The 23,965-nt window shown below is 40.2% G+C and overlaps 1 protein-coding gene and 1 long non-coding RNA gene across 10 annotated transcripts; one reads left to right on the forward strand and one right to left on the reverse strand.

Moving 5' to 3' along the window:
• Window positions 1-641: 641 nt before the first annotated feature.
• On the forward strand, window positions 642-23,036 carry cep43 (centrosomal protein 43). 9 transcript variants are annotated; one of them, XM_084031068.1, is made up of 21 exons: window positions 642-778; window positions 1,576-1,629; window positions 1,711-1,765; window positions 2,656-2,744; window positions 4,853-4,975; window positions 5,215-5,238; window positions 7,273-7,329; window positions 7,422-7,492; window positions 8,428-8,489; window positions 8,748-8,809; window positions 9,565-9,630; window positions 11,674-11,715; window positions 13,079-13,281; window positions 13,849-13,884; window positions 15,716-15,790; window positions 17,631-17,708; window positions 18,297-18,409; window positions 20,392-20,481; window positions 22,529-22,562; window positions 22,704-22,791; window positions 22,873-23,036. In XM_084031068.1, the coding sequence occupies exons 1-21, from the start codon at window positions 695-697 to the stop codon at window positions 22,951-22,953; spliced, it is 1,587 nt and encodes a 528-aa protein (XP_083887194.1). In that variant the 5' UTR covers window positions 642-694; the 3' UTR covers window positions 22,954-23,036. The 9 variants fall into 9 exon arrangements, with proteins under 9 accessions (XP_083887194.1, XP_083887199.1, XP_083887196.1 ...); XM_084031073.1 differs by lacking the exon at window positions 15,716-15,790; XM_084031070.1 differs by lacking the exon at window positions 13,849-13,884.
• On the reverse strand, window positions 14,645-15,638 carry LOC311027215. Its single transcript, XR_014598578.1, has 2 exons — window positions 15,598-15,638; window positions 14,645-15,530 (listed from the first exon to the last, which is right to left on the reverse strand). It is a non-coding gene; the product is annotated as an uncharacterized lncRNA (long non-coding RNA).
• Window positions 23,037-23,965: the final 929 nt, after the last annotated feature.

Here is a 23,965-nt window from a genome sequence, read left to right on the forward strand (position 1 = left end):
CCTAGTCTCTACTTTCTCTTCACTTGTTTCTCCTCCTCTTCCTCCCAAAATGTGTTGCTTTTACTCTTTGCTGATTATGAGACAATGGGCCCCAGACATACTGAAAAAATCATTCAATGCATTTTTTTGTGTGTGTGTTGTGATTTATTTTTGATTTTGTCTCTTTGTGTTTTTTTTGTTCTTTGGTGTTTTTTGGTTTGTCTTCTTATTTTCTGTGGATTTTCTCCTTCTGTGGTCATATTTTCTTCTCTGTTGTCAATTTTGTTTTTCTTGTCTTTTTTGACATGTTTCCTTTTTATAGTGGTTTTGTTTCCCCTTCGCGTCATCCTCTTCTGTATTTACACATCGACTTGTGTATAGCCTAAAGCACATACAGAATAAAACAGACCCTGATAATACAGTTGCACCTGAAATCATTGTGCGTTTTTTTCTATAAAACAGACATATTCGTCAATATGATGTTTCATTATTTAACTGAGTGTAATCCAGTGTATTAGCAGACATCTGGAAATTGACTACAGGCAAACATGCAACTCAGTTTCTCCCACTTTCTCTCCGAGCGCCACTTCTATGCCGACCACAATCCACCCAGCAGGGGGCGGTATGCCGCTGCTAAACCGACATTATACAGTAGACGAAGACGTTTCCGGGTGGTTTGTTTTGTTGACACTTAGCAGTTAGCTGAAACTAAAACATGTCAGCTACAGAAGACGACACCGAACTGAGGGACCTGCTGATCCAGAACCTGGAGAACAATGGAGTCCTCAACAAGCTGAAGGTCCTAAAGACTCATTTAAACACCGTTGCTTATTCATTAAATGGGCCCACTGGCTACTAATGCTAAGCTATGCTAACTTTAGCCCAAAGGTTAGCAGTCGTTTAGTAAAAAATAACTTTCACACAGCGAGGTTCGTTCAAGGTGTTTATTGTAACGTTACAGTTAACAAGGAAACGTAAAACGTTCACAGTAAAGTCACATTTTTAAACGGCGAGTGAATACCCGGATGTCTTGCCTTTAGCTTGAATGCTAATGAATCAGCTGTTAGCCCTAAAATAAACTTCTGCTAGTATTGGACAGTTCATCAAGTAAGTAGTAGTATGTAGTATATTTTGATCCATATACGTTTGTACTTTAACAAGAGTAAGATTCTGAATACATCTTGTAAATCTAAGTATTACTACTACTTAATACTACTTTTACTGCAGTCAAACATCTGAGTATTTTTTCTGCCACTGATTCCTCTCATGAATCATCATTACAGTTTTAAAATCAGACATTTCTGAAAAAGACACAACAAACGAATCTTACTTATGTAGTTTATATTATGCGTTTATCATTTTCCACATACCTTTTGCCAGGGAACTTGGAGAATTGATTTAGATAATTGAAATGATATGACTAAATAAAAAGAGGAAATACATAATGAACAGCTTCTTGTACACCTACCAGATATTTACAGTACTTTTACTGCAGTAGAATATCGTATCAAAACATAAACACGCCTGTGTTGTGGTTGTGTGTTGGGTTTGTTGTGCTATAATATAGTGATTTTGTTCTTCTGTTTCTTCCTGCAGGCTGAGATGAGGGCTGCAGTGTTCCTGGCGATGGAGGAGCAGGACAAACTGGAGGTGAACGTTCACTTCAAGTCCTGTAATCCCTCCCAATGTTTCCCTGAAGCTCATGTTAACGTTCTTATTTGTTTCTCTCAGAACAGAACTCCTCTGATCAATGAAAACCTCAAGAAATGTCTCAACAGCAAAGACGGTGAGTCAGTAATTCACTTCCTTATGTTTATCTGCTTCAAGAACCAATGTTTATATCTATGAATTGTCTTTGTAAACTTGTTCTGTTTGTTCTTTCTTCTACAACAGTCACATGTCCCTCTGTATGCTATTATGATGTGGGACTTGTTGAGAGTTGTAGTTCATGTTTGTCACCACGGGGTGGAACTGTGAACCTTCAAACCAGCAGCATTCAAGTGGATCATTATATTTGTTAAAGTTTGAAACATTCAGAGAGGATTGTAATCAAATGTAGCTGTAGAAAACTGCTGCTTCACACAAATAAACTGAAACAAACTGCATTTTCTGTTGAAATATATTAACCTAGATTAAGAGCACATAAGAACCAAACTGCCAGAAAAATCAGAAAGATAAAATGTGAATATTGGGCTTGGGAGCTATTAGGTTATACCAGGGTATTTATCAATACTGACTTTCAATACCGTCATAAATACAGAAGCTGTGCTTTCTATGATGTTGTTTGGATGCAATGTGTTGTAGTGAGCAGCAGACACCACCAGAGGTCATCTTTGTACTGTAACATGCAGCTGAGCTGAGAAAGATGGACTCACCTTTTGTTGGATTAAAAAGCATATAGTTTATTGTAGGGATGTCAGTTTTGGTTCATATTGTTTTCAGAAAAAAAAACACAAACTGAAGTGCCGCATACAAACATCCGTGTGTGTGTGTGTGTGTGAGCGTGCGTGTTCGTGTGTGTGTGCATGCGCGCGTGTGTGCGTTTGCGCCCAACCTTCGCTGCAGTGGTCGCCTTCGTTTCTCTGTCTGTATGCAGTCTTCCATTAAACAGTGAGCTGTGACGGTGTTGCGTTCAGCTGTCTGTCGCGATCCTGACTTAGTGTCCTCTCTCTGCAGGACGCCTGGTCGCCAGTCTGATCATGGACTTCCTGCAGGTCTTTAACCTGGACTTTAGCCTCGCTGTGTTCCAGCCGGAGATCAACTCGGTGAGTCTGAAGACACAGAGACGTGGACCACAGTTTGACTCTGGCCTCTGTGGTCTGTTGTAACCTTCAGCCTGTCTGCTGCTTCCTCCTCTTCATTCGTTTAGGACGCTCAGCAGTTATTGATTCTTAAAGTTACCAGGTCTTTCAGATCATTAACTCCAGATCACACGTGTTGCTTTTGGTTTCACTTAATCTCTGTGACAAACGTCGTCAAGATTCTTGTTAAAGTTGTGTATTATAATGATCTTTTTATCACCTGTTCACACACATGTAACAGTAACACGCATATGTTCATACAGCTGACATACATAAAGATGCAAGGAAAACATGAGTGACAGAGGGAGGACGATGACTCAGTATCCATAATTCAAATCTTTGAGGTTTTTTATATAAATTAAAGCTATATGAAGTTATAATGGAGAGGCTAAATCCTGCTCCTTCCTGTGTCCCCCATGGGACTTTATTTCAGAATAAATACCGGTATGTATGAGAAAGACAGAGAGACCTGTTGTTAGTGTGAGTAACATTACATCCTGGTACTTACACACACAGAGAGACCTGTTGTTATAGTAACGTTACATCCTGGGACCCAACACACAGAGAGACCTGTTGTTATAGTAACGTTACATACTGGTACCCAACACACAGAGAGACTTGTTGTTATAGTAACGTTACATCCTGGTACCCAACACACAGAGAGACCTGTTGTTATAGTAACGTTACATCCTGGTACCCAACACACAGAGAGACTTGTTGTTATAGTAACGTTACATCCTGGTACCCAACACACAGAGAGACCTGTTGTTATAGTAACGTTACATACTGGTACCCAACACACAGAGAGACTTGTTGTTATAGTAACGTTACATCCTGGTACCCAACACACAGAGAGACCTGTTGTTATAGTAACGTTACATACTGGTACCCAACACACAGAGAGACTTGTTGTTATAGTAACGTTACATCCTGGTACCCAACACACAGAGAGACCTGTTGTTATAGTAACGTTACATACTGGTACCCAACACACAGAGAGACCTGTTGTTATAGTAACGTTACATCCTGGTACCCAACACACAGAGAGACCTGTTGTTATAGTAACGTTACATCCTGGTACCCAACACACAGAGAGACCTGTTGTTATAGTAACGTTACATACTGGTACCCAACACACAGAGAGACCTGTTGTTATAGTAACGTTACATCCTGGTACCCAACACACAGAGACCTGTTGTTATAGTAACGTTACATCCTGGTACCCAACACACAGAGAGACTTGTTGTTATAGTAACGTTACATCCTGGTACCCAACACACAGAGAGACTTGTTGTTATAGTAACGTTACATCCTGGTACCCAACACACAGAGAGACCTGTTGTTATAGTAACATTACATCCTGGTACCCAACACACAGAGAGACCTGTTGTTATAGTAATGTTACATCCTGGTGCCCAACACACAGAGAGACCTGTTGTTATAGTAACGTTACATCCTGGTACCCAACACACAGAGAGACTTGTTGTTATAGTAACGTTACATCCTGGTACCCAACACACAGAGAGACTTGTTGTTATAGTAACGTTACATCCTGGTACCCAACACACAGAGACCTGTTGTTATAGTAACGTTACATCCTGGTACCCAACACACAGAGACCTGTTGTTATAGTAACGTTACATCCTGGTACCCAACACACAGAGAGAGACTTACACACTTACCACACTGTTGGTGGAAAGGCTTTTCAATGATGTACTTTCGCAGTCTGATACTTCAAGAGTTATATGACTGAATTAGACTTTTGATGTGTAAAATCATCTTTTAAATTGACAAACATCATATGTGTGATTCATGGCACAATTCAAACAGGATCAAAACCTTTGTCTCCCACCATTGATTACTGGACATATTTGTAATAAGGATAAATACGGTGGACACAATAATGCCCATTTAATTGATTCTATTTGAGCGTCTTTAAACCATCACGATTCAAATATCAAATAATAATGATAATATTGATGATTGATTATCTGACTCATAGTTGACAGTATAAAACATGCTAAGTAAACCTGTAGAGTTAAATAAAACTTGTTGTGGTGTCTGTCTTGCAGCTGAACAGTCTGGACAGTCGTGACATGGTCTGCAGAGATCTGGGTCTGTCAGAGTCTGAGGCCAACAGGAAGTCTCCTCTGCTGCTGGAGCTGGTCAGGAGAGGACGCCACAAACCGGCGGAGGTGAGAGAAACGTTCACATTTCACTGATGATGCTGCTGCAGTTCCTCTAACGACCACCAGGCTGCTGTCATCAAAGTCGCTTTGAACTCACTACATTTACGTTTTCTACTTCTACTCCAGTACAGTTCTTCACAAATGTGTTTTGCTCAAATCATAGCAGAGATGAATGAATAATGAGCCTAATAATGGTATCCTGTGTTTTATCATTTTGTGTTTGTGGCGTCTTGTTGTGTGAACAGGGTGAAAGAAATGGAAACATCAAGGTGAGGTGTGTGTGTGTGTGTGTGTGTGTGTGTGTGTGTGTGTGTGTGTGTGTGTGTGTGTGTGTGTGTGTGTGTGTGTGTGTGTGTGTGTGTGTGTGTGTGTGTGCGCGCGCGTGTGTGTGTGCGCGTGTGTGTGTGTGTGTCTGTGTGTGTGTGTGTGTGTGTGTGTGTGTGTGTGTGTGTGTGTGTGTGTGTACTTATCTGGGTCAGCGGTGGAGGTCTAACAGTAATCATGTATGAGGTGCAGCTTTGGTTTCCTGTTGATTTTACTGTGTCCTGGTTTCTACCGTTCTCAGACTCAGGCACAGAGTACTAATACTACTACTGTTAGTACAACCACTTCTACCAGTACTGCTATTGTCTGCAGCAGTGCCAGCTCAGAATAAATAGTAATTACATAAATTTTTTATTCTAAAACTTAATTTGAATTTTTACATTTTAATTGATCTAACTAATAGGAGAAAAATATATAATATCTTCATCATTACGTTTCCCTTCAAAGATAATTTAATATGCAGTTTAGTTGTGTGGGAACGTAATTTTAGTAGACTAGGCTGGATATTAAGACGTAAGTAAATAGTAAAGCCGAGACTAATGTCCGCAAGAAATTAACCAAATAAAGAGAATAGATTTTTAGAGAAGAACAGCAATGCACCACATGGAGCTTTTCAGATTCAGTAGTATAAAAAAACACTTTATCTGCAAGCAATTAATTGCAATTATTTTTATAATTTACTTTGATGACCATAGAGTTTTGTAGCAAAGCTGTGTGTCTGTGGAACATAAATCAAATACATTTTCTATTTTTTTTTTCCAAGCTCGGTCCAAAATGTTCTGAACCATTTAGTGAAGGTTACTCCAAATGTGTATGAGGAAAAAAAGGGATTAGGACACAATATGTAACACTTTTCAATCTTCTTTCTAATTGAAGATATTTCATATTATTGTCGTTCTTTAATAGAAAATATTTATTTACCAACACATTCTCAGAGAGATTTTTTAACAACCTCCTTTTCATTTACCCAACAAAAATCGTGTTAGTGTCAGAATTATGTTTTTAAAATGTGTGGAAAATATTTGTATTTATTTATTAAGGACAGATAAATGCTGATGAACTGAAGTCACGCAGCAGATTCGTCTCAACGGGACAGTTTGACATTCAAATTGAGATTCCAACAAATTAATAAAATAGGCTGAATGCCATGTCATCAAAGTGTGTTCACATCAAACGCAAAGCGACTTCTTCACATGACACGATTGCATACAAAGTAAAAGACACGAATAGATGTATTCCTGCCAGCTGGTGAACCCTAATTTGCATATTTCAACTAGTCGGTACAGAGATCATCATCGTGTCGTCCTGGCGTTGAATCAGAAAATGGAGGTAACATGTTGTCTCCTGTGTCTGTGGCCCAGAGCTCTACTGTTGTAGCTCATATTAGTCCAGACACCAGACTACATTCAATAAATAAGCATTTTAAAAGTAGTTAGCTTGTGGTTGCCTACAACAAAGCCTGACTTCAACCTAACAAAGCATGACTTAACACTTTTTACTGATCACCATCATTACGGAGTTATTTTAGCATTCTTTTCATCTGGTTGTTGCTATTAAATCACAGCTAAATGGTATATTTGGGGTTCATCCAGCTGTAGTAAACCAGCTAGATATAGGGAATACAGCCTGGTGGTTTCCTGGTGTATCTGGGACTTCACAACATGTACAAATCAACAATTGTGGTTATTTCAGGCATGATGGATGAAATGTTGTTGGTGTCTACGTGGAGGTGAGCTCCCCCTCCTCCCCGGCACATCTAGTGCGAGTGATGAAAATAAACACCAGTGATCCCACACATTCAGACACTGCAGTTTAAGAGGAGATAGCAGAGTTATAGTAAATCTGAAGTTTTGGGCATATAAATGATAGAAAATACAGTTTCTGCTGCTGTGTTTGTTTCCTTCTGTTTGCTTTCTGTTGTTAATAAAGGTTGATGGCGATGCGTTCACATCTAGCTTCGTGTCTCTGTTGTCTCGTAGGAACCGTCTCAGAAACAGATCTCATTGGCTCGGAAGAAGTTTGACTTTTACGACAAGGTGAGCCCGCAACACCTGTGCGTGATGTCGTCCGTCTTTGGCCAATCACAGCCCTCTTTGTTGAAGCTGATGGTTGTTTTGTCGTCCCTCAGGACGGGAGAGGCTCGGTCGTAAAAGAAGATCTGAAGAGCGTCTTCACAGATCTGTTCCCCAGTTTGAACAAGTAGGAAACACGCTGTTAGACTGTAACCGATGATGACACTCTATGTGATGTTACTGTGTAGTTTATGAAGGCCCTTTATTCATATTTAATACTGTCAAGTCTCAAGTTCTGGTGTCTACACATGGGTTACATCTACACATTTACTTAAAACTCAGGTGGACAGATTTGGTGTCTCTGTGACAGTAGAAGTGTAGTAGAGATGGGACGATACAGGATTTTATTGTGGATCGCCATAAAAAAGACTCACAATAAGTTAATGATGGATTTCCATTCTCAGGAGACAAGTGAGCATATGATGATAATATCGTGAAATGCAATTATTTTGGCAGGATATTCGTGAATTAACAAAATGAAACCCTAGAACATAATTCAAATTGAAGTGATACATTGGATTAAACAAGTAAGTCCATTTTGGTTTATTAAAGACTTATTTTTATGAATATGAGTCGTCAATGCTGCCTCTCTGTGAGCAAATCGTTTTTTTTTTACTCAGTGAAAATGTTAATATTGAGAGACTAAACATCAACAAATATGAATATTTCCTGAGATAAAAACGTTGTGAATTTTGGAAATGATTAAATCTTTCCTTTTTTAGTACCTTAGACTTTAGCCAGACACCCATTAACCATAACTAACTGGTTCATTTTGAAGCAAAGTGACATGAAGTAAAAAGCACTCTGCTTAATTGACTCAATGCTGGATAACAGCTGGATACACACACACACACACACACACACACACACACACACACACACACACACACACACACACACACACACACACACACACACACACACACCAGGCTCGGCGTCACAGAGATTGGGCGTAGTGTGTCCTGTCTGAATATACTGTATTGAAGTAGGTCAAGACGTGTGATTCTCTGTATAACAAGTATTACTAATGAAAACGTGTAAATGTCATTTTGTGCCGTGCAGGAACATGTTGGAGAGGTTCATCAATGATGAGCTCAGAGCTGCAGATAAAACCTTCTCTAAAAGTAAGATTTAAAACGGATGCTATCTCCCTGTGGACCGCTGACTGATCCACATGCTGCTTCCTGTCATGTTGGAACACTGTAAATATAAAAGTCACTGTATGCTGCAGCTTTAAGAGTTCACTTTGCTGGAAGGAAAAGGCCTCTAGGAAGAGCTGACGTGACCACATACTTTTGTCCATATTATAAAAGCATAACGATAGCAGCAGTTAGATATCAGCTGTTTATTCTTTTGTGTCTGTTGTGTGTTTTATTTCACAGCGATAGACTTCCAGGTTTTTGTGGGGTTTTACAAGCGACTCTTCTCCCAGTGCAGAAGTGTGGTGAGTTTCAGACACGCTATTTTGATGTTCACGTCACATGGCCTGATTTAAAGAAGTGGTTAAACATCTTCCCCAGAGGCAGATACATTTAGCTTCCACAGTTCAGCTTAAAAAAATACATTTAAACCCAAACCTTTGCTAGAGAGTTCCGTTTCAGATTTATAAGCCCCTAAATATGAAAAAAGTGAATATTTCTAAAAATGTCCGTGTACATAAAAATGTTTTTAAATATGAAGCCACAGGTGTTCATTTGGTCAGTAGATATAAGAACAAATTAGAAGATCCTAAACCCCTATCCACATGGTCAAATCATGGGACAATAATAGCCCTGAAACTATGAGGAATTGAAAGCTAATATTTTTGCATGGTGGGTACAAACATGTAGCTGTACATTTAAGATTTTCCCAGCAATATCTGAGGAAGTGACTGGGTTTTTCCACCGTATATAGAAGAACTGTAACTAAGTCCATTGAGTTGGAGTACGGCTCATTGATCATTGTTAGCTTATTAATGTCAGACAGCCCGTCTTCTGCTGGAAAACCAGTCAAATAATCAGAGAAGATCCAGGTGATCTTTATTCTTTGTGATTTTGATGTCACTTTCTGACACCAGTTTAGGCTCCGCCCACAAAATAAATAATTGCTGTTTACAAACACTAAAAAGGTGCATGTATTTGTTGTGTTCGCCGTGTGGCTGCTGACTCTTTAGCGTTGTTCATAAATGAATAGGTTTAATCTAAAGTGGTTTCTGTGCAGGTGGTTCAGGACTGTGATGTCGGTCACTTCCCTGAGGAGAAGATCAGCTCTCCACTTGTCAGTAAGGTATGTTTGGTTTCACATGGTGAGGTCTGCCAGTATAAGCTGTGTGTCACAGCCACCGCTGCTGAATGGATGAATGAATGAATGAGAATCCTGTGACACCGGTTCTTTAAAACGGGTTCCTCCATTCCCCACGGTTAAATATGTTTAATATGTACAGATTTTCTCTTTAAAGTATTTTTCACTCTAAAAATACCGTGATGAAGTCTTTCAGTTTGTCTTTCAATCTTTTTGTCTTACTTAATAATCTCAACATCCGAGACCCACCTGTTAACTAATCCTGAATTTCATATTTGATTATAATTCCCTGGTAACAACTGAGTTATAAACATCCAGTCAGCTGTATTAGTTTTATGTTTTTGACCCTAAATCAAAAATTCAACTCTTTAATATCCGTACAATTGGCTTCCCATAGTGACGGAAACTATGGAAAGCTGGTGATGAACGATCCGTTTCCTATTCCGGGCCGTTTGATGTGTTTGTATAGTTTTATGTTGCCAGCTGGTGTTAATGAACTCTCCCCTATACGTCTGCATATATGTATATGTATATGTATATATGTATGTATATATGTGTGCCTGAATGGCGTCGGACACAGCAACTCAACGCCAGTATGCGTCTGTTTCACTGGTGAAAAGGAGGAAATAAATTCATTTTAATCCCCCACCCCCCCAACTTCCAAAGTTTCCAACAGGCATCTGTAGAACACGATATTAGTTATTCAACATCCAACAGAATATCTTGTAAACTTGATTCCTCTGCAAAATGTTATTTACCAAATATACATCTCTTCCTGTTTTTGAAATTTCAAAATGAATTGACCTTTTCAAAATCCTTGAGACATTAATAGTAAAAATGCATTAAACTACATGACTCCCTAGAATTGTATTTGAAGTAATATCACTTCTTTCACACTTTTATTAGACACATTATAATGTGTATCTAATTAAGATCATTTATTCAGAATATTTTAGATAAAATAGGAATTTACAAATTGCCCCAAAAAACCTTCCCGGCGTAAACGTGCACACTGTCCTGGTAGTCGGCGTGCCGTGTTTTTGATAAAAGCCGGAGAACATCTTCTGCCGGTCATAGTGCTTCGGTGCAGCAGTGATTATAATCACCAGCTGGTGATATCAAATAATATCAAAACTTTAAATGGCTGTGAGAGGGAGATGATTAATGATGTCATCAGCTTTCTGTATTACACCTTTTATCTTTAAAGCCTCGATTCAGATTCAGAAAAACACAGTCCACACTGGATTATTGACGAAGTAAAAACGGTCCGCTGAATGTTTGAATTCATAAAGAATGGATTTGCAGCTGCTGATCGCACCATAAATGATCTCGAGGTCTGATTCACTGAAGACATCAGACTGCTGGTATAACAACACAAATATGTCCTTCAAGTTTTGCAGCCGGGTGATGTTTGCCCTTTTTATGTCTGATTGTTATGAGGCCTTTGTGGGCAGAACGACGGAGAGAAAAAGACGGTTTGCTGCAGGTCCTGAACAACAAGATACCGAGACATTCTTTAAAACTACAGGAAGGAAGTTAAAGTCGAGCTGAAATGTCATTTCAAGAGTACCTGTCTTCCATGGTGACGTATTTCCCAGTGAAACCGGATAGACAGGCGGGGGCATAACGTTGGGAGGAATTTGATTTGATGGTTGAAAAACTCACGACCAAGCGGCAACCTGCGCTTTTGAAAAGTGAAGCCAATGTTGAAGTGCGCTCTTCAACAGTCCAAATATGGTCACTTCCTTTACTGGGTGCAAAAATTCCAAGATGGCAATCGCCAAAATGTTGAACTCGAGGCTTGAAACCTGTAGTCCACAAACCAACGGGTGACGTCACCATGACTACTTATTATACACTATCAATATGTCCACTCTGGCAGCTGACACCTTATTTAGGATAAGCTCACACAGGATTGGTTCATTAGTTTTTAACTGTTGCTTAACGACTTCCTGGAGCGGCTGATATTTATTTGAAGGGTCAAAGTGTCAGGTGTGCTGATAGTTGTTGTGTTCCTGTCGTGAACAGATCCCCAGATATAAAGGAGGACAGAGTCAGACAGCAGCCAAGGTAACAGCATGAAGACATAAAGACACCAGCAGCTGCTTTCATCATCAGCTTCATGCTCTGCTTACTAACTCTGACATCCACAACTCATATCAGTAACGGCTTCGTCTTCAAACCAGTCATAACAACATCAACAACCTGAATGCATATATGATCACATAATACACACATGCTCCTCACTTTTACTGTTTCAGGTTGAGTTTCTGCAATAGTGTTACTGGAGACCTGCAGACACTGCTCGGGGCGGAAAAAGCGCCCTCACCTCCTCTGCTGCATGTTTTCCAGATTACAATTTAAAAAAATATTTTTAGTTCTATTCCCCTGAAATAAAGCCACAGTCCAAGATGAGGTGAGACAAGGACAAATACAATATTTTTATGAAACCTGATTTAACGAGCTTTTGTTACCGCAAAGACAGAATGCCTATTTTAATTAATATTGTTATATATTACCATTTATATGGAAAAACATAATAACTATTGTCATGATACTAGCTTAGTGATAGTTTGATTTGATTTCAATGCAAACCAGCTTTCTGTGTAGTTTAGAGGGTATGATTTAAATTTAGTTTCATAGTTATTCTCATTATTATGTAGCCAATATCTTCCTCATTTTCAGTGGTTTGGTTCATTTTATAAAAAGAAAATAATACGTTTACATAATTCTCATGATGACACATCAAAACATGTTGTATAACCTTGTGATTTGCAACTACCTTCATCATTTCAAGTGTTAATTATAAAATAAAGTGTGATTGAAGGGAAACTAACATTGGTACTTGCACTTTTCGTAGCATTAAAACTGCGGGCTGAATCAATTTACTGAACTTAAAGACATAACTCTAACTGGATCTCGTACAGTACAAGTCAAACAAACGTTAACGCTTCCACAGACGATGTTAGGCGAGACCTCGGGTGGATATCATGGATAAGAGAGAAACCGTTACTATGACATATTAAACACAAGAGCTGAAGCTTTGTGTGAATACATGATGAAGATCTGTGGACTCAAATCAGAAAACGGAAACACTCTGACTTCATTGCCAGTTTAAGTGGGAGTGAGACATGATTTCAGTTTCAAACACTGCTCCGCTGAAAAGAAATAATTTGACTGTGGAAGGAAAATCTCTTCCACATGAAACTGAGATGAGTTTAAACTTTGAACTAACTGGAGCAGTAAAGGATGTTTCCTGTAGTTGTGAAGCTGTTTTCTCCTCTTCATCAGGTCTGAGTCTCAGAAGCTCCTCATCAAGTCCTTAATAAGTTTAAAGTCCCAACTGACTTTAAAGGGATACTTAGGATATTTGTCTGTGGACGGAATAATCGTTGCAGCTGTTGGTCTATTATGTCTTTGTGTCCTCATTTAGGACTCGGAGGGAGTGGCGCCTGTGGCTAAAGTAGACTTCCATCAGCCAGGCTCCAGACACAGCCAGGCGTCTGACAACAGGACCCCCTCCTGTGGCTTGGAGAGGGAGCGTCTGGACCTGGACCTGGAGGTGGAGGACGATCCAGACGAGGGGGATTCGTTCTTTGATGACCCGCTGCCCAAACCACAGAAGACCTATGGCTGGTGAGGATGCCTGACCTTTCACCTTTGACTAGTCATACCTGAGGAAACGTTTGTTCCAACATCGGACCTCAGTTTACTGTAGACGGCTGTGATTGGATCAGCCTGGATCACGTGTCGTATGACCAGACTGCTCTGTATCAACATACATACTTTAGAGAAACAGTTTACACACCGCTTTAAGATGTACTCTGGGTAATAATGCGTGAGCGTGAGGTCATTTAAGACACAAGGGGTCAGTATTTACCAAGAGATCAAAAAAAATACATTCATAATCACTCATCAGTAAAAATTGAAAGTGAAAAAAGATGGAAACGGCGAAAATGCCGAACTCAAGGATTCAAAACTCTCGTCCACAAATGAATGAGTGAAGTCCCACACTTAAAGTCCCGCTACTAATAAAACGGGGTTTCGGACTGATTTGAATGGCAGGGTATCACACTACTTTTCTAGTCCTTTGTGCAACACATAGTCTCACAAAAAGTGATGAGTTAATTTTTAGGTGACTTTTGTTCTGATGATACAAACAAACAGATATTGTGTCTGTTTTTTCCCTGCTGCCTCTTAAAGTCCCACTTCTCCAGAACGGACTAACAGTCCCAAAGAGTAAGTATCTCCACTCAGACTGATTCCAGCCATCAACCTTCCTAAACATACTTTACTCTCCCTCCAGTGCCTTTGAACACAGCCTCATGTAGCCACTGGCTTGTGTTTAGAGTGTTAACATCAACGTGAGATTCCTCCTGGTTCTCATGTAGCAGCAACAGCGAAGTGGACCTTGTGTTCACATATTTAGTAGGATTGAAAATCTTGAGATTGATGCGATTCGATATTTTACACTCATTAGATTATTTATTTTTAATGTTAGTTTTTAAAATGTTAGTTTTTTTGTCATAATTAATGTCTACACTTTGATGAAGATGTTTTCTTTAATGGGAGTCATGTAATGATCTAAAAATGAGGAATTAGTTACATCTTACCCACCAGGGTTCCACACCTTTAAGCTCCTTTTCAAATGATTTGGATGAAAAGAACAATGGCTCTTCACGCTCAGAGATCTGCTCCTTCATATCGTCTTCCTGTGTAGTTTGTAGTTTTCTTCCCGTTCTCTTTCTTTTCTTTTTCTTGTTCTCATCCTGACCCCGAGTCGTCCACATCGAGTGATCATCTGCACTGCTCAAAAAAATGAAGGGAACACTTAAATCACACATCAGATCTTGATAAACAAATTATTCAAGTTGAAAATCTTTACTGATGTACATTGTATAATTTGTTGAGAACACAATTATATAACAATGATCAATGGAAACTAAAATCATCAAGCCACTGAGGGCTGGAATCTAAATCACACCGGAAAAACAAGTAAAAATTGAAATCACAGGCTGATCCAAATCACGTGAATTTTGATCACAGCAGCTCGTCATGTGACTCAGTAACGTATTTGGCCCCCACCTGCCTGTATGAACTCCAGAACGTCTGGGAATGTTCCGGATGAGTCAGTGGATGGTGTCCTGGGGGATCTCCTCCCAGACCTGGACCAGGGCATCAGTGAGCTCCTGGACAGTCTGTGATGGTACTTGGCGTACATATAAGTTGGATTCTGAATGGACAGATTGATGTCCCTGAAGTAGAACTAATACTGTGATGATTCAGTGTTCCCATTAATTTGAGTAGTGTTTTTCCCTAAATTTAAAAATCCCTTCAAAATCATGTCCAGTAAATATGTGGCCTCTGGTTTCAAAATAAAAGCCTGTCACTTAATTTGCATTCAAGTGCTTTTATTTTGAAGTACATATGTGATGATGAGTCTTAGGATCTCGGCTCCAACAAATTAAGTCAGTCCTCCTGAGGTTGTCTTACCTATCTAGGTGTTCCTGTCCCTCTTTTATTTACTGTCCTTAAGCTGTCATGTCTTTGTCTTCTTAAATGCCCTTGTATCTATATTCTACAGCCTGTTCTTTTCTCCTTATGTCCTACCTGGCTCCCTGTCCTCTACACCTGTCCTCCCTGTCTGTCCTGTGTTCTCTCCCTATCCTCCATGCCTTCCTCTACCTGTGCTTTTTAACTGTCCTGCCTGACCATCTGTCTCTACCTGCCCTCCCTACCTGTCCTCCTTGTCCATCTGTCTCTACCTGTCCTCCCTACCTGTCCTGCCTGACCATCTGTCTCTACCTGCCCTCCCTACCTGTCCTCCTTGTCCATCTGTCTCTACCTGTCCTCCCTACCTGTCCTTCCTGTCCATCTGTCTCTACCTGTCCTCCTTGTCCATCTGTCTCTACCTGTCCTCCTTACCTGTCCTCCTTGTCCATCTGTCTCTACCTGTCCTCCCTACCTGTCTTCCCTGTCCTCCTGACTGTACCTGTCCTACCTGTCCTCTTGTCTCCTCCTGTCCTCCATGCCTTCCTCTACCCATGCATCCCCTCTCCTGACTCTGCAGTGACGTCCCCCAAAGAGAGGAGTGTCTCTCTGGGCCGGTTGTGTCCCCCATGAGGCGAGGCAGAAGCCTCAGCGAGTGAGTCTTTGTGTCCGCCGTGTCTGATCTCAGCAGTTAGGGGGCGCTCACACTGACAGTTGAAGAACCTTTTCACACTGTTTCAAATTATTATGAATAATTTCTTCAAAAGAACACAGAGAATATATATGTTTCATAGTAAAACTCACATCCTTTACCGCAGGAAAAGTAGCAATACTACAAAATGAAATACTCTAGGACAGCTGGAGTATGAAGTATGAAAATGACAAGTACACATCAAGCATAATATATTATTATTCAAGTAATTAATTATCCTATTAAGTTACCATTTATATAAAATCTAAATCTGCACAGTAATCAGTAAATAAGTAGATGTAAATAGATGTCATTTGTTCCAGATCAAATTAAAAGTGTCATGTTGCATCTGGATGTGACGCAGGATTAAATGTTGTAGTTTTGCAATAAACAAGTTATTTCTTGCGTTGAGGAACCTCTTCAGTGGTAGTAGTAGAAGTAGTAGAAGAAGTAGAAGTAGTAGTAGTAGTAGTGGTATTTGTTTGCAGCACTATGTGAGTTCATCCAGAGTAGTTTTGTGATCATAAAACGATTTGATTTGATTGATTTTATTTGATTTGATGTACTTTAATAATCCCCAGGGGGATTTCCTGTCGTTTGAGCTGAAAATCCCATCTTCATTTTCACACATAATTCATCAAATAAACATAAAAGTTTGTTAAACCGTCCCGCGTGTTCAGACAGACGCTCTGGTGTTTTCTGTGCCGGTAAAGTTAACAGCATTTCGTCCGTTTCTGATCATGTGAGCGCCGCCAAACTGACCAACAAACATTTTTCTTTTGGCTGCTGTTGTTTCCCAGCATGCATCAGTGTTTAACTCTGTGACACAGTTCAGAAGTGACTGCCGTTAATTCCATCATGTTCCTATTGATTAATTCGCTGTAACGCTGTAATGTGTGATGTCATCAGCCGATGTTTGATGTGGCCGCGCTGCTGACTGTGTGATGACTGTGTTTGATGTTGTGGGATCAGAGCGAGGAGGCAAGCGTCCATATCAGTGTGAAGTCTCGGTGGACGACTGTAACCGAGTCAGATTACATTTCACCGTCGGCTCCATCAAACTTTAATGAGCTCTGAGGAGGAACTGGGTCAAACTGAACCGCCACGGAACGCCTCCGGGCTGCTGGAGCGTTTAGACGAAGCTTTCCTGAATGTTACACGACCTCAACTCTGAGTTTAGCTTCAACAAGACACTTTGTGCATGAGCTTGCTTGGTGTGTCCTCGTCTTCTGTCTCTGGGAGGACCAGTCTGACACGAAGACCACGAGGGTGCAAAGTGTATTATATCAAGTGAGGATGTTTTATAGAAAATATGAGGACTTATTATGGGGTGAGGATGTTTTACAGCAGGTGTGTCAAACTGATCCAGTAAAGGGCCGCTGTGGCTGCAGGTTTTCATTCCAACCAAGCAAGAACACGCCTGATCCAACCAATCAAGGTGTGAAGGCCAATCAGGTAGGTGAATAAGTCGAGTCAGGTGTGTTCTTGCTTGGTTGGAATGAAAACCTGCAGCCACAGCGGCCCTTTACTGGATCAGTTTGACACACCTGCTTTACAGAGAATATCAGGACGTTTTATATAGAAGGTGAGGACGTTGATAGTTTTGGACTTTCTCAGATTGAGAGGACATTTAGGAAAGTAAGAATTATTGAAACGTCGACAGTAAGAACTTATTTAGAAAATGAGTACTTTCTAACAATGTATGAACATATTTTTAACGTGAGGACGATTCTGCCTTTCATCATCTCTGTCCCTTTTGTGTCTTCCTCCTTTTTCTCCCTCTCTCTTGTCTCTCTGGTGTCAGCCTGTCTGTCCTGGCTGCTGACACAGAGGGGGAGCGAGACGAACGTCTCTCTGAACACAGTCAGACCTCTGAGCTTAGGTGAGCTGAAAAGACTACAGGAAGTCATATTGTAGTTTTGCTGATAAAGATACTTTTAAACACTTCTTCTCATGTTCATGACTCATGGGACATGAAAGACATGTTGATATCCCAGTAATCAAGTAATAGTTGACTACATGGAGACACTGAACTGTAGTTCCAACATTTAGAGATTATTATTCCCCAAATGGAAGTCAGATAAGTAGATGTAATAGATCATCTATATTGAGTTTTCTATGTTCAAGTCACAATAATTTTTTCTTTAATATTATTAATGGAGGTGTTGCCATGGAGACGCCTAAATCATGGATTTAGTCTGTAGACAGTTTTTGCATTTGTATAAAGTATGTGATAAAACTGACCAGCGGTTGTTGTGAGATTGTGGTCATAAAGTATTCATCAGTATTTGTTGGAATCATTTTTGTGCATGGCTGTTAACTGCAGAGCAGCGTGTTACAGAGCAGAGGTAATCAATAATGAATTCATAGTTAAAGCAAAGTAAATGTCCTTGAGTGGGCTCCGTAGCTCCTGTGTTTGTTAGTGAGCCTTCCTCCATCCTCAGCTGACAGTGTGCTGTTTGCATCCCAGGAAGGCGGAGGCGCCCGGGGCCAGAGGGAGTCCAGCAGGGTCCCTGTCAGAGGCCCAGAGACCAGGAGGAGGAGGATCAAGCAGCGTATCGGAGCAGAGCCGCAGCAGGAATGGTCAGACTTCAACACTATTCCACGTACAACCATAGACAGCGGTCACATGGAGCCACACAGCTTCATGCGCGCCCCATTTGAGTGCTTAAGTCTGTGCACTTTTCGGAGAAAAGTTAGTTCACATTACTGTAGAAAATGTGGGTTTTATATCAGACAGACAACATCATAACAAAGAGTCCATTAGTGGGAGCAGATGGACGGGCGGACACTGAATGTTGCTGGTAAAACTTTTATCAGCCTACACGTTTCTGACGCATCGTCTCCCTTGTTCTGACTGTACAGCTGTCAGACTGAGGTGACGAGTTCATCATACAAAGTATTAAGCAGCATCCTCCGGATGGTGAACAGTGGTTAGAGTGGTATTATGTTATCAAGATCTTGTTCAGGGTGTTTATTTGATGAACCGCTGAGATATCACACTCCACAGCGCTCTGTTGAGGCTTTTCTGCCCAAAAAGATTTGGACACAGACTCTAAGACAATGGGATCACTTTGTTTTCCCCAGAAGCTGCTACCAATGAAAAATTCAGTGACTTATTGAGACCATGTGGAAATATATTATACTGTAATTCATTCCAAATATTGCCCAGAGTAATCACAGTCAACAGCAGTGGGTCTCTCCCTCTCGTTTGAAAACGTTCCTTACCGAGACATTGAGTTGATACCGATATCATTGTAATATTTCGATACTTTGTGTGAATGAAAACCTCACAGTCTAATTATTAGACCAATTATATTTTTCAAATGACGACAGCTCTTTTATCTGCTGTATTTAAAATATGATCATGTCAACATGAAATAACCGTTGAGAATGTAAACGGTCTGTCGACATGTTGGCAACATCCATTCTGCTAACGATACCCAGCCCTCCAACCGACACAACCGAGGTTCAAGGTTCATTATTAGTCCCATTATTGCTACATAAGAAAAATACACACTATAAAAACAAACTATATATAGTATGAAGGGTGTTGGATGAATGTATGAGTCTCTCTGCTGCTCTGAAGTCTGGTGGTTCATCAGCTGATACTTGTGTGTCTCTTCCCAGAATGCAGCAGGGTGAACAGGCTGTGTCTGGGTGGGTTTTGTCTGTTAACGTCTTTGGGCTCTGTGCAGGCACCTCTTGTCACCAATATCACTGACGGTGCTAGAAGGTAATGATGTTCTGGTGGTTTGGAGTGTCCTGCTGTCTGTGCAAATAATACATGATGATGTCACCGATATCCAAATCTGCACATGACATCATCTGGCGACTTTTAGCATCTTCTGGAGCTAGTGCTAACTCCGTTCATTGAAACTAAGGGAAGACACTGCATTTTGTTTTCCACAGTTGCGTTTGTTGTTCCAGCGTCTTCTCTGCAGGGACAGCAACGGGAGAACTTACATTTTGGTAACTGGGACAGCTGCCGGGGAAAAACAAAAATGCTAACCATTTCCTGTTTTGGTTGAACGGGTGACGCATCTACTTTACTCTATAAACGGAGCCCTCATTTTCTCAAGAGATTGGATCCAGAGGCAGAAGTAAAAAAAACTGGTCTGTTAATCAGATTTCCCAACTGAACATCCAAGACTTGTTAAATTAGCATTATGTAATGAAAGTGTGTTTCGCAGGACCCATGAGTAATAGAAAAAACCCCACACAAACAGTAAAGAGACAAAGACGAGAGCAATTACCACAAAGTGCAAACAAGTGCCTGAGTTAAAATACTTTTATAAAGGATTGTGGTTGTAACATTTATTAGGTTTATAAACCGCAATCAGACCAAACAACATCATGAACAGTAGGGCAGCTCAAATGTATACAACCTGAAGAGTCAATCTTCTGGAGCGCATACTGCGCTAAACTTTTAACTTTTTATTGTCTCTCATTCAATATTCCCCATACTCGCTCTGTGTTTTCTGTTTTAATACCTTGTGGTGTTGATTTGTTTTTGAAATATGACATCAGTGATATTGAGATATGTTTGTCTGAATGTTTCTCAGGAGCAGGACCTAAAGACAGGGACAGCTCCAGAGAGACTGGCTTCAGAGACTCAAAGGTCTTGAATGATAAAACTGGATCTCTACATTTAGGTAGGAATCTCTTCATCTGGAGCTCCTTGAAGGAATATGGTACGTTTTACATGGTGCAGTATTCAGGCTGGTCACTGCTGAGTGTCGACCAATGGATTCATTTGGTGGATTAGCGCTGTTTTAAAGGCGAGTAATAGTCAGTCCAGCTAAAGGAACCAGAAGCCTCTTCTTCAGTTTCACGCCTTATACCTGGTTCAGATTCCATGATGTCACGATTTTTTTTTTTAACACAACAAGCCGTCTGTAAACCAGAGGCAGTGTTGCACCGAAGACGGGCGTGAGTGTAAATGCTTGACCGTAAATTTGGATCATTTTGGATTTCCCTTACTTGGAATCGAGATTATTTGGAAACTCCACTTTAATTTGTTTCCACAGAAGAATTGTGTTTTGCTGTGTTAAACATAATTCCTCTATTCTTCTAACTCTTTGGATCTGTGAGCTTCATCCACCACCGTTGCCTCTTTGCAACAGCGGTCAAAACGACCTGTTTACCTTCAGAAATGTACACAACGGCGAAGAGGAAGAGGAACGATGGTGTTGTGAAATGGAGGAAACATTTCTGTTACCATGGCAACAACTGCTCTGCCTCTTTGATGTTTCCTGGAGGAACTATCACGATAGTGTGTAGAAAGAAAAAAAAAAAAGCTGGAGAGAAATAGCAGAAGCTCTTCAGCAACCCAGTGAGCAGGGATGACATCACACACATGAGGAAAGACGAGCAGCCGTGATTGGTCGGGGACATGTCTCTCTCTTCATGACACTCATGATCCAGGCTGCTCTCACTCAGCTTTCATACTAAAAAGTACGAAAAGTAAAGCACGATATTTTCGTATGATTTCCTACGTATTACACAGAGCCGTGGTCAAGAACACGATGCGCTTTATGCTGGTAGTTAGAGACCATCAGACCTAAACCTGACCATAACCTCCGTGGGGTTTAGCTCAGGAGGTAGAGGGTCGGTTCGATCCCAGGCTCCTCCTACTCTGACCCTAACCTTAACCTTTACCCTAACCCTAACCAACAAACGAAAGATCATATGCGTTCACTGAAGGATTAATATGAGAACAAAATGCATATTTTTCGCTAGGAATGTCATCAAAATGTACTTTAATGCCGAAATAGCTTTAAAATGCTGCATTATGCTGCATTTTCCATTATGAATGAAAGGAATGGAAGCCATTTTTCACTGCAGGGAATCACCCATGCGCACTGGGGTCATTTTGATATTCGTAGGATAAAACACGAAAAAATTGTACATAACTTTTCGTACGTTTCCATACGAAAATTCATGAGAATACGTTGCATGATCACCTGATCTGATGCAGTGGCCATCGTACATCCTGGAGTCTGAACCAGAAATTAAAGTAACTTCTGTCCTTGTACTTATTCTGAAATGAGGTCTCATGGGCGACACAGGAAGGGGCGGGGCTTATCCTCTATCCTCCCTTAAAACTTAAAGATCAGTCTAAACCTGCAGAAGGAATCACAATGAATTTAATTGTAGACACATGTGGAAACCCACAGCAGACATTATTAAAATAATATTTTAAACGTGTAGATACAATTGTAATTCCACCATATAATTATAATATTCCACCTATGTGCTACTGGAGTAGTGGTAATTCAAAAGACAGTCATACCTGCTATACAGTGAAGATTAGTCAACTGTTTAATACAATTCAAATGTAATATGACCTGATTTTCTTTTTATTTAGCCAAGAAGTATTTAGGTCAAAATACAAATGCAGTTTTTTACTCATTGAGATGATCAAGGACTGGACAATATTTAAATGTTAAATAAATAAGGCATTAAATTGCTTCTGTCCTTGTAGGTGGAAAGATTTAATAACATCTGGGAAACCATTTAATAAAACCACGACTATAAAAATGCAGCTTACTTATTTCTTAAGTAATAAAAGTGAGTGTCGTCTGCAAGGAGTTCGATAATCTGAATACGGTTGACTTTGTGTTCACTTTGGGCGCTGTGTGGTGATACTTATTTGTTAAAAACTTGAATAATGTTAAACTCGTAAACTTTGTTTCACAGATGAGGAGATTGAATACGACGATGACTTTAACAGGTAACACTGATGTGTTTTTACATTTACTCTGACAATAGTTTGAGATGAAATATGAATTCTCTGCAGGTAGATTATTATAGATGTGGACAGAAATCAAGTGTCTGAAACTGAAAGTTGATTTTGTTGATTTGTTCGTTACAGTCATCGTTCAGATCTTTCCAAGAGTGAGCTCAGTATAGGTGAGGAGATCGAGGAAGTTTCCATCGAGGGACCGGACAACAGCGACAAGGTGATCGGACGCCTCCTGGTTCAGGTCTCATCCGTCTCTTTAAATGTGGAGTTAAATCCCATGTTTCTGTTTGTTCTGCAGTTTGATGAAACCACTCAGGACCTGAGTGTCTCTCAGCTCAGTCAGAGTCATGGAGCTGACTACATGGAGGAGGTGGCCTGACCTTCCCATCATGCACCTCTTTGTACCGTCAATATTTAAGTCTGTACAGTTTCATTGAGCTAATAAATTGATTTGTATTGAGAGTTTGTTCTCGGAATTCTTTCTCTGTTTCACTTTGTTTTCAGTATTGCAGGATGTTTGAACCATGTTCAGCTCCCATCAAAACTCATGTTGAGAATTTTCATCATCTCTGATGTCACCTTTTTCTTTAAGTAATAGTCATCTCTACGTCCAGACATGAGCTGATCACAGATCAGTTAGACACCGTTAAAGCAGACACATTAACCACATGTGAAGCATAGAAATAAAACAAGTGGCATTCCCATTCAAATCAACGTCACAGCATGGTCAGAGGTGCTGACATTTGTATGTGTACTGTTGCCATAGCAGCCGTTGCAGCGGGCCACTTCTGTAGGAAGTAAGTAAATTGACTTACTGTAAGTGGCAGTCTCCCTGAGCTAAGCGTTTACAGTAATCTTTAGACGGCAGTCGGCACCAGCAGGGGAGCAAAGCAACATTCTGCTGTGGAAGTACTTTAGACTTCTAAAGCAAGTTCCTTGCTGTCAACAGCCCTTTGTTACGTGGAATCAGGCAGCAAACTCCAAGGATGGTGCATTCTTTCTACTGACCATCAGGGGGCGACTCCTCTGGTTGCAGACTAAATTGTGATTGTATAGTGGTCTATGAGAAAATAGTTGTTCATCGCAGTTTCAACCTCTTTATACTGGACACATAATGAGCCCTAAAATAGTGAGTGTGACCCCACTATGTGTTTTCAGTTACCATGACAACCAACCACAAATGGCCATTTTCTTTTGAACCTGCCATATGATGACAGCAAACTGTTCCTTTTCTATGATGTGAACTAATATAGAGGTTAAAGTGAAATGTGACCCATTAACGACAGACTTACTGATTATTAAAGGTGAAATAAAAAGAGAATCTTTATACTTGTCTTTATGGAAAACTAAATTATTACTAATGATGATTTATAATTGTATATTATACATAT

The sequence above is a fragment of the Eutrigla gurnardus genome, assembly GCF_963514095.1.
Source record: "Eutrigla gurnardus genome assembly, chromosome: 16".
Lineage (NCBI taxonomy): Eukaryota > Metazoa > Chordata > Actinopteri > Perciformes > Triglidae > Eutrigla > Eutrigla gurnardus.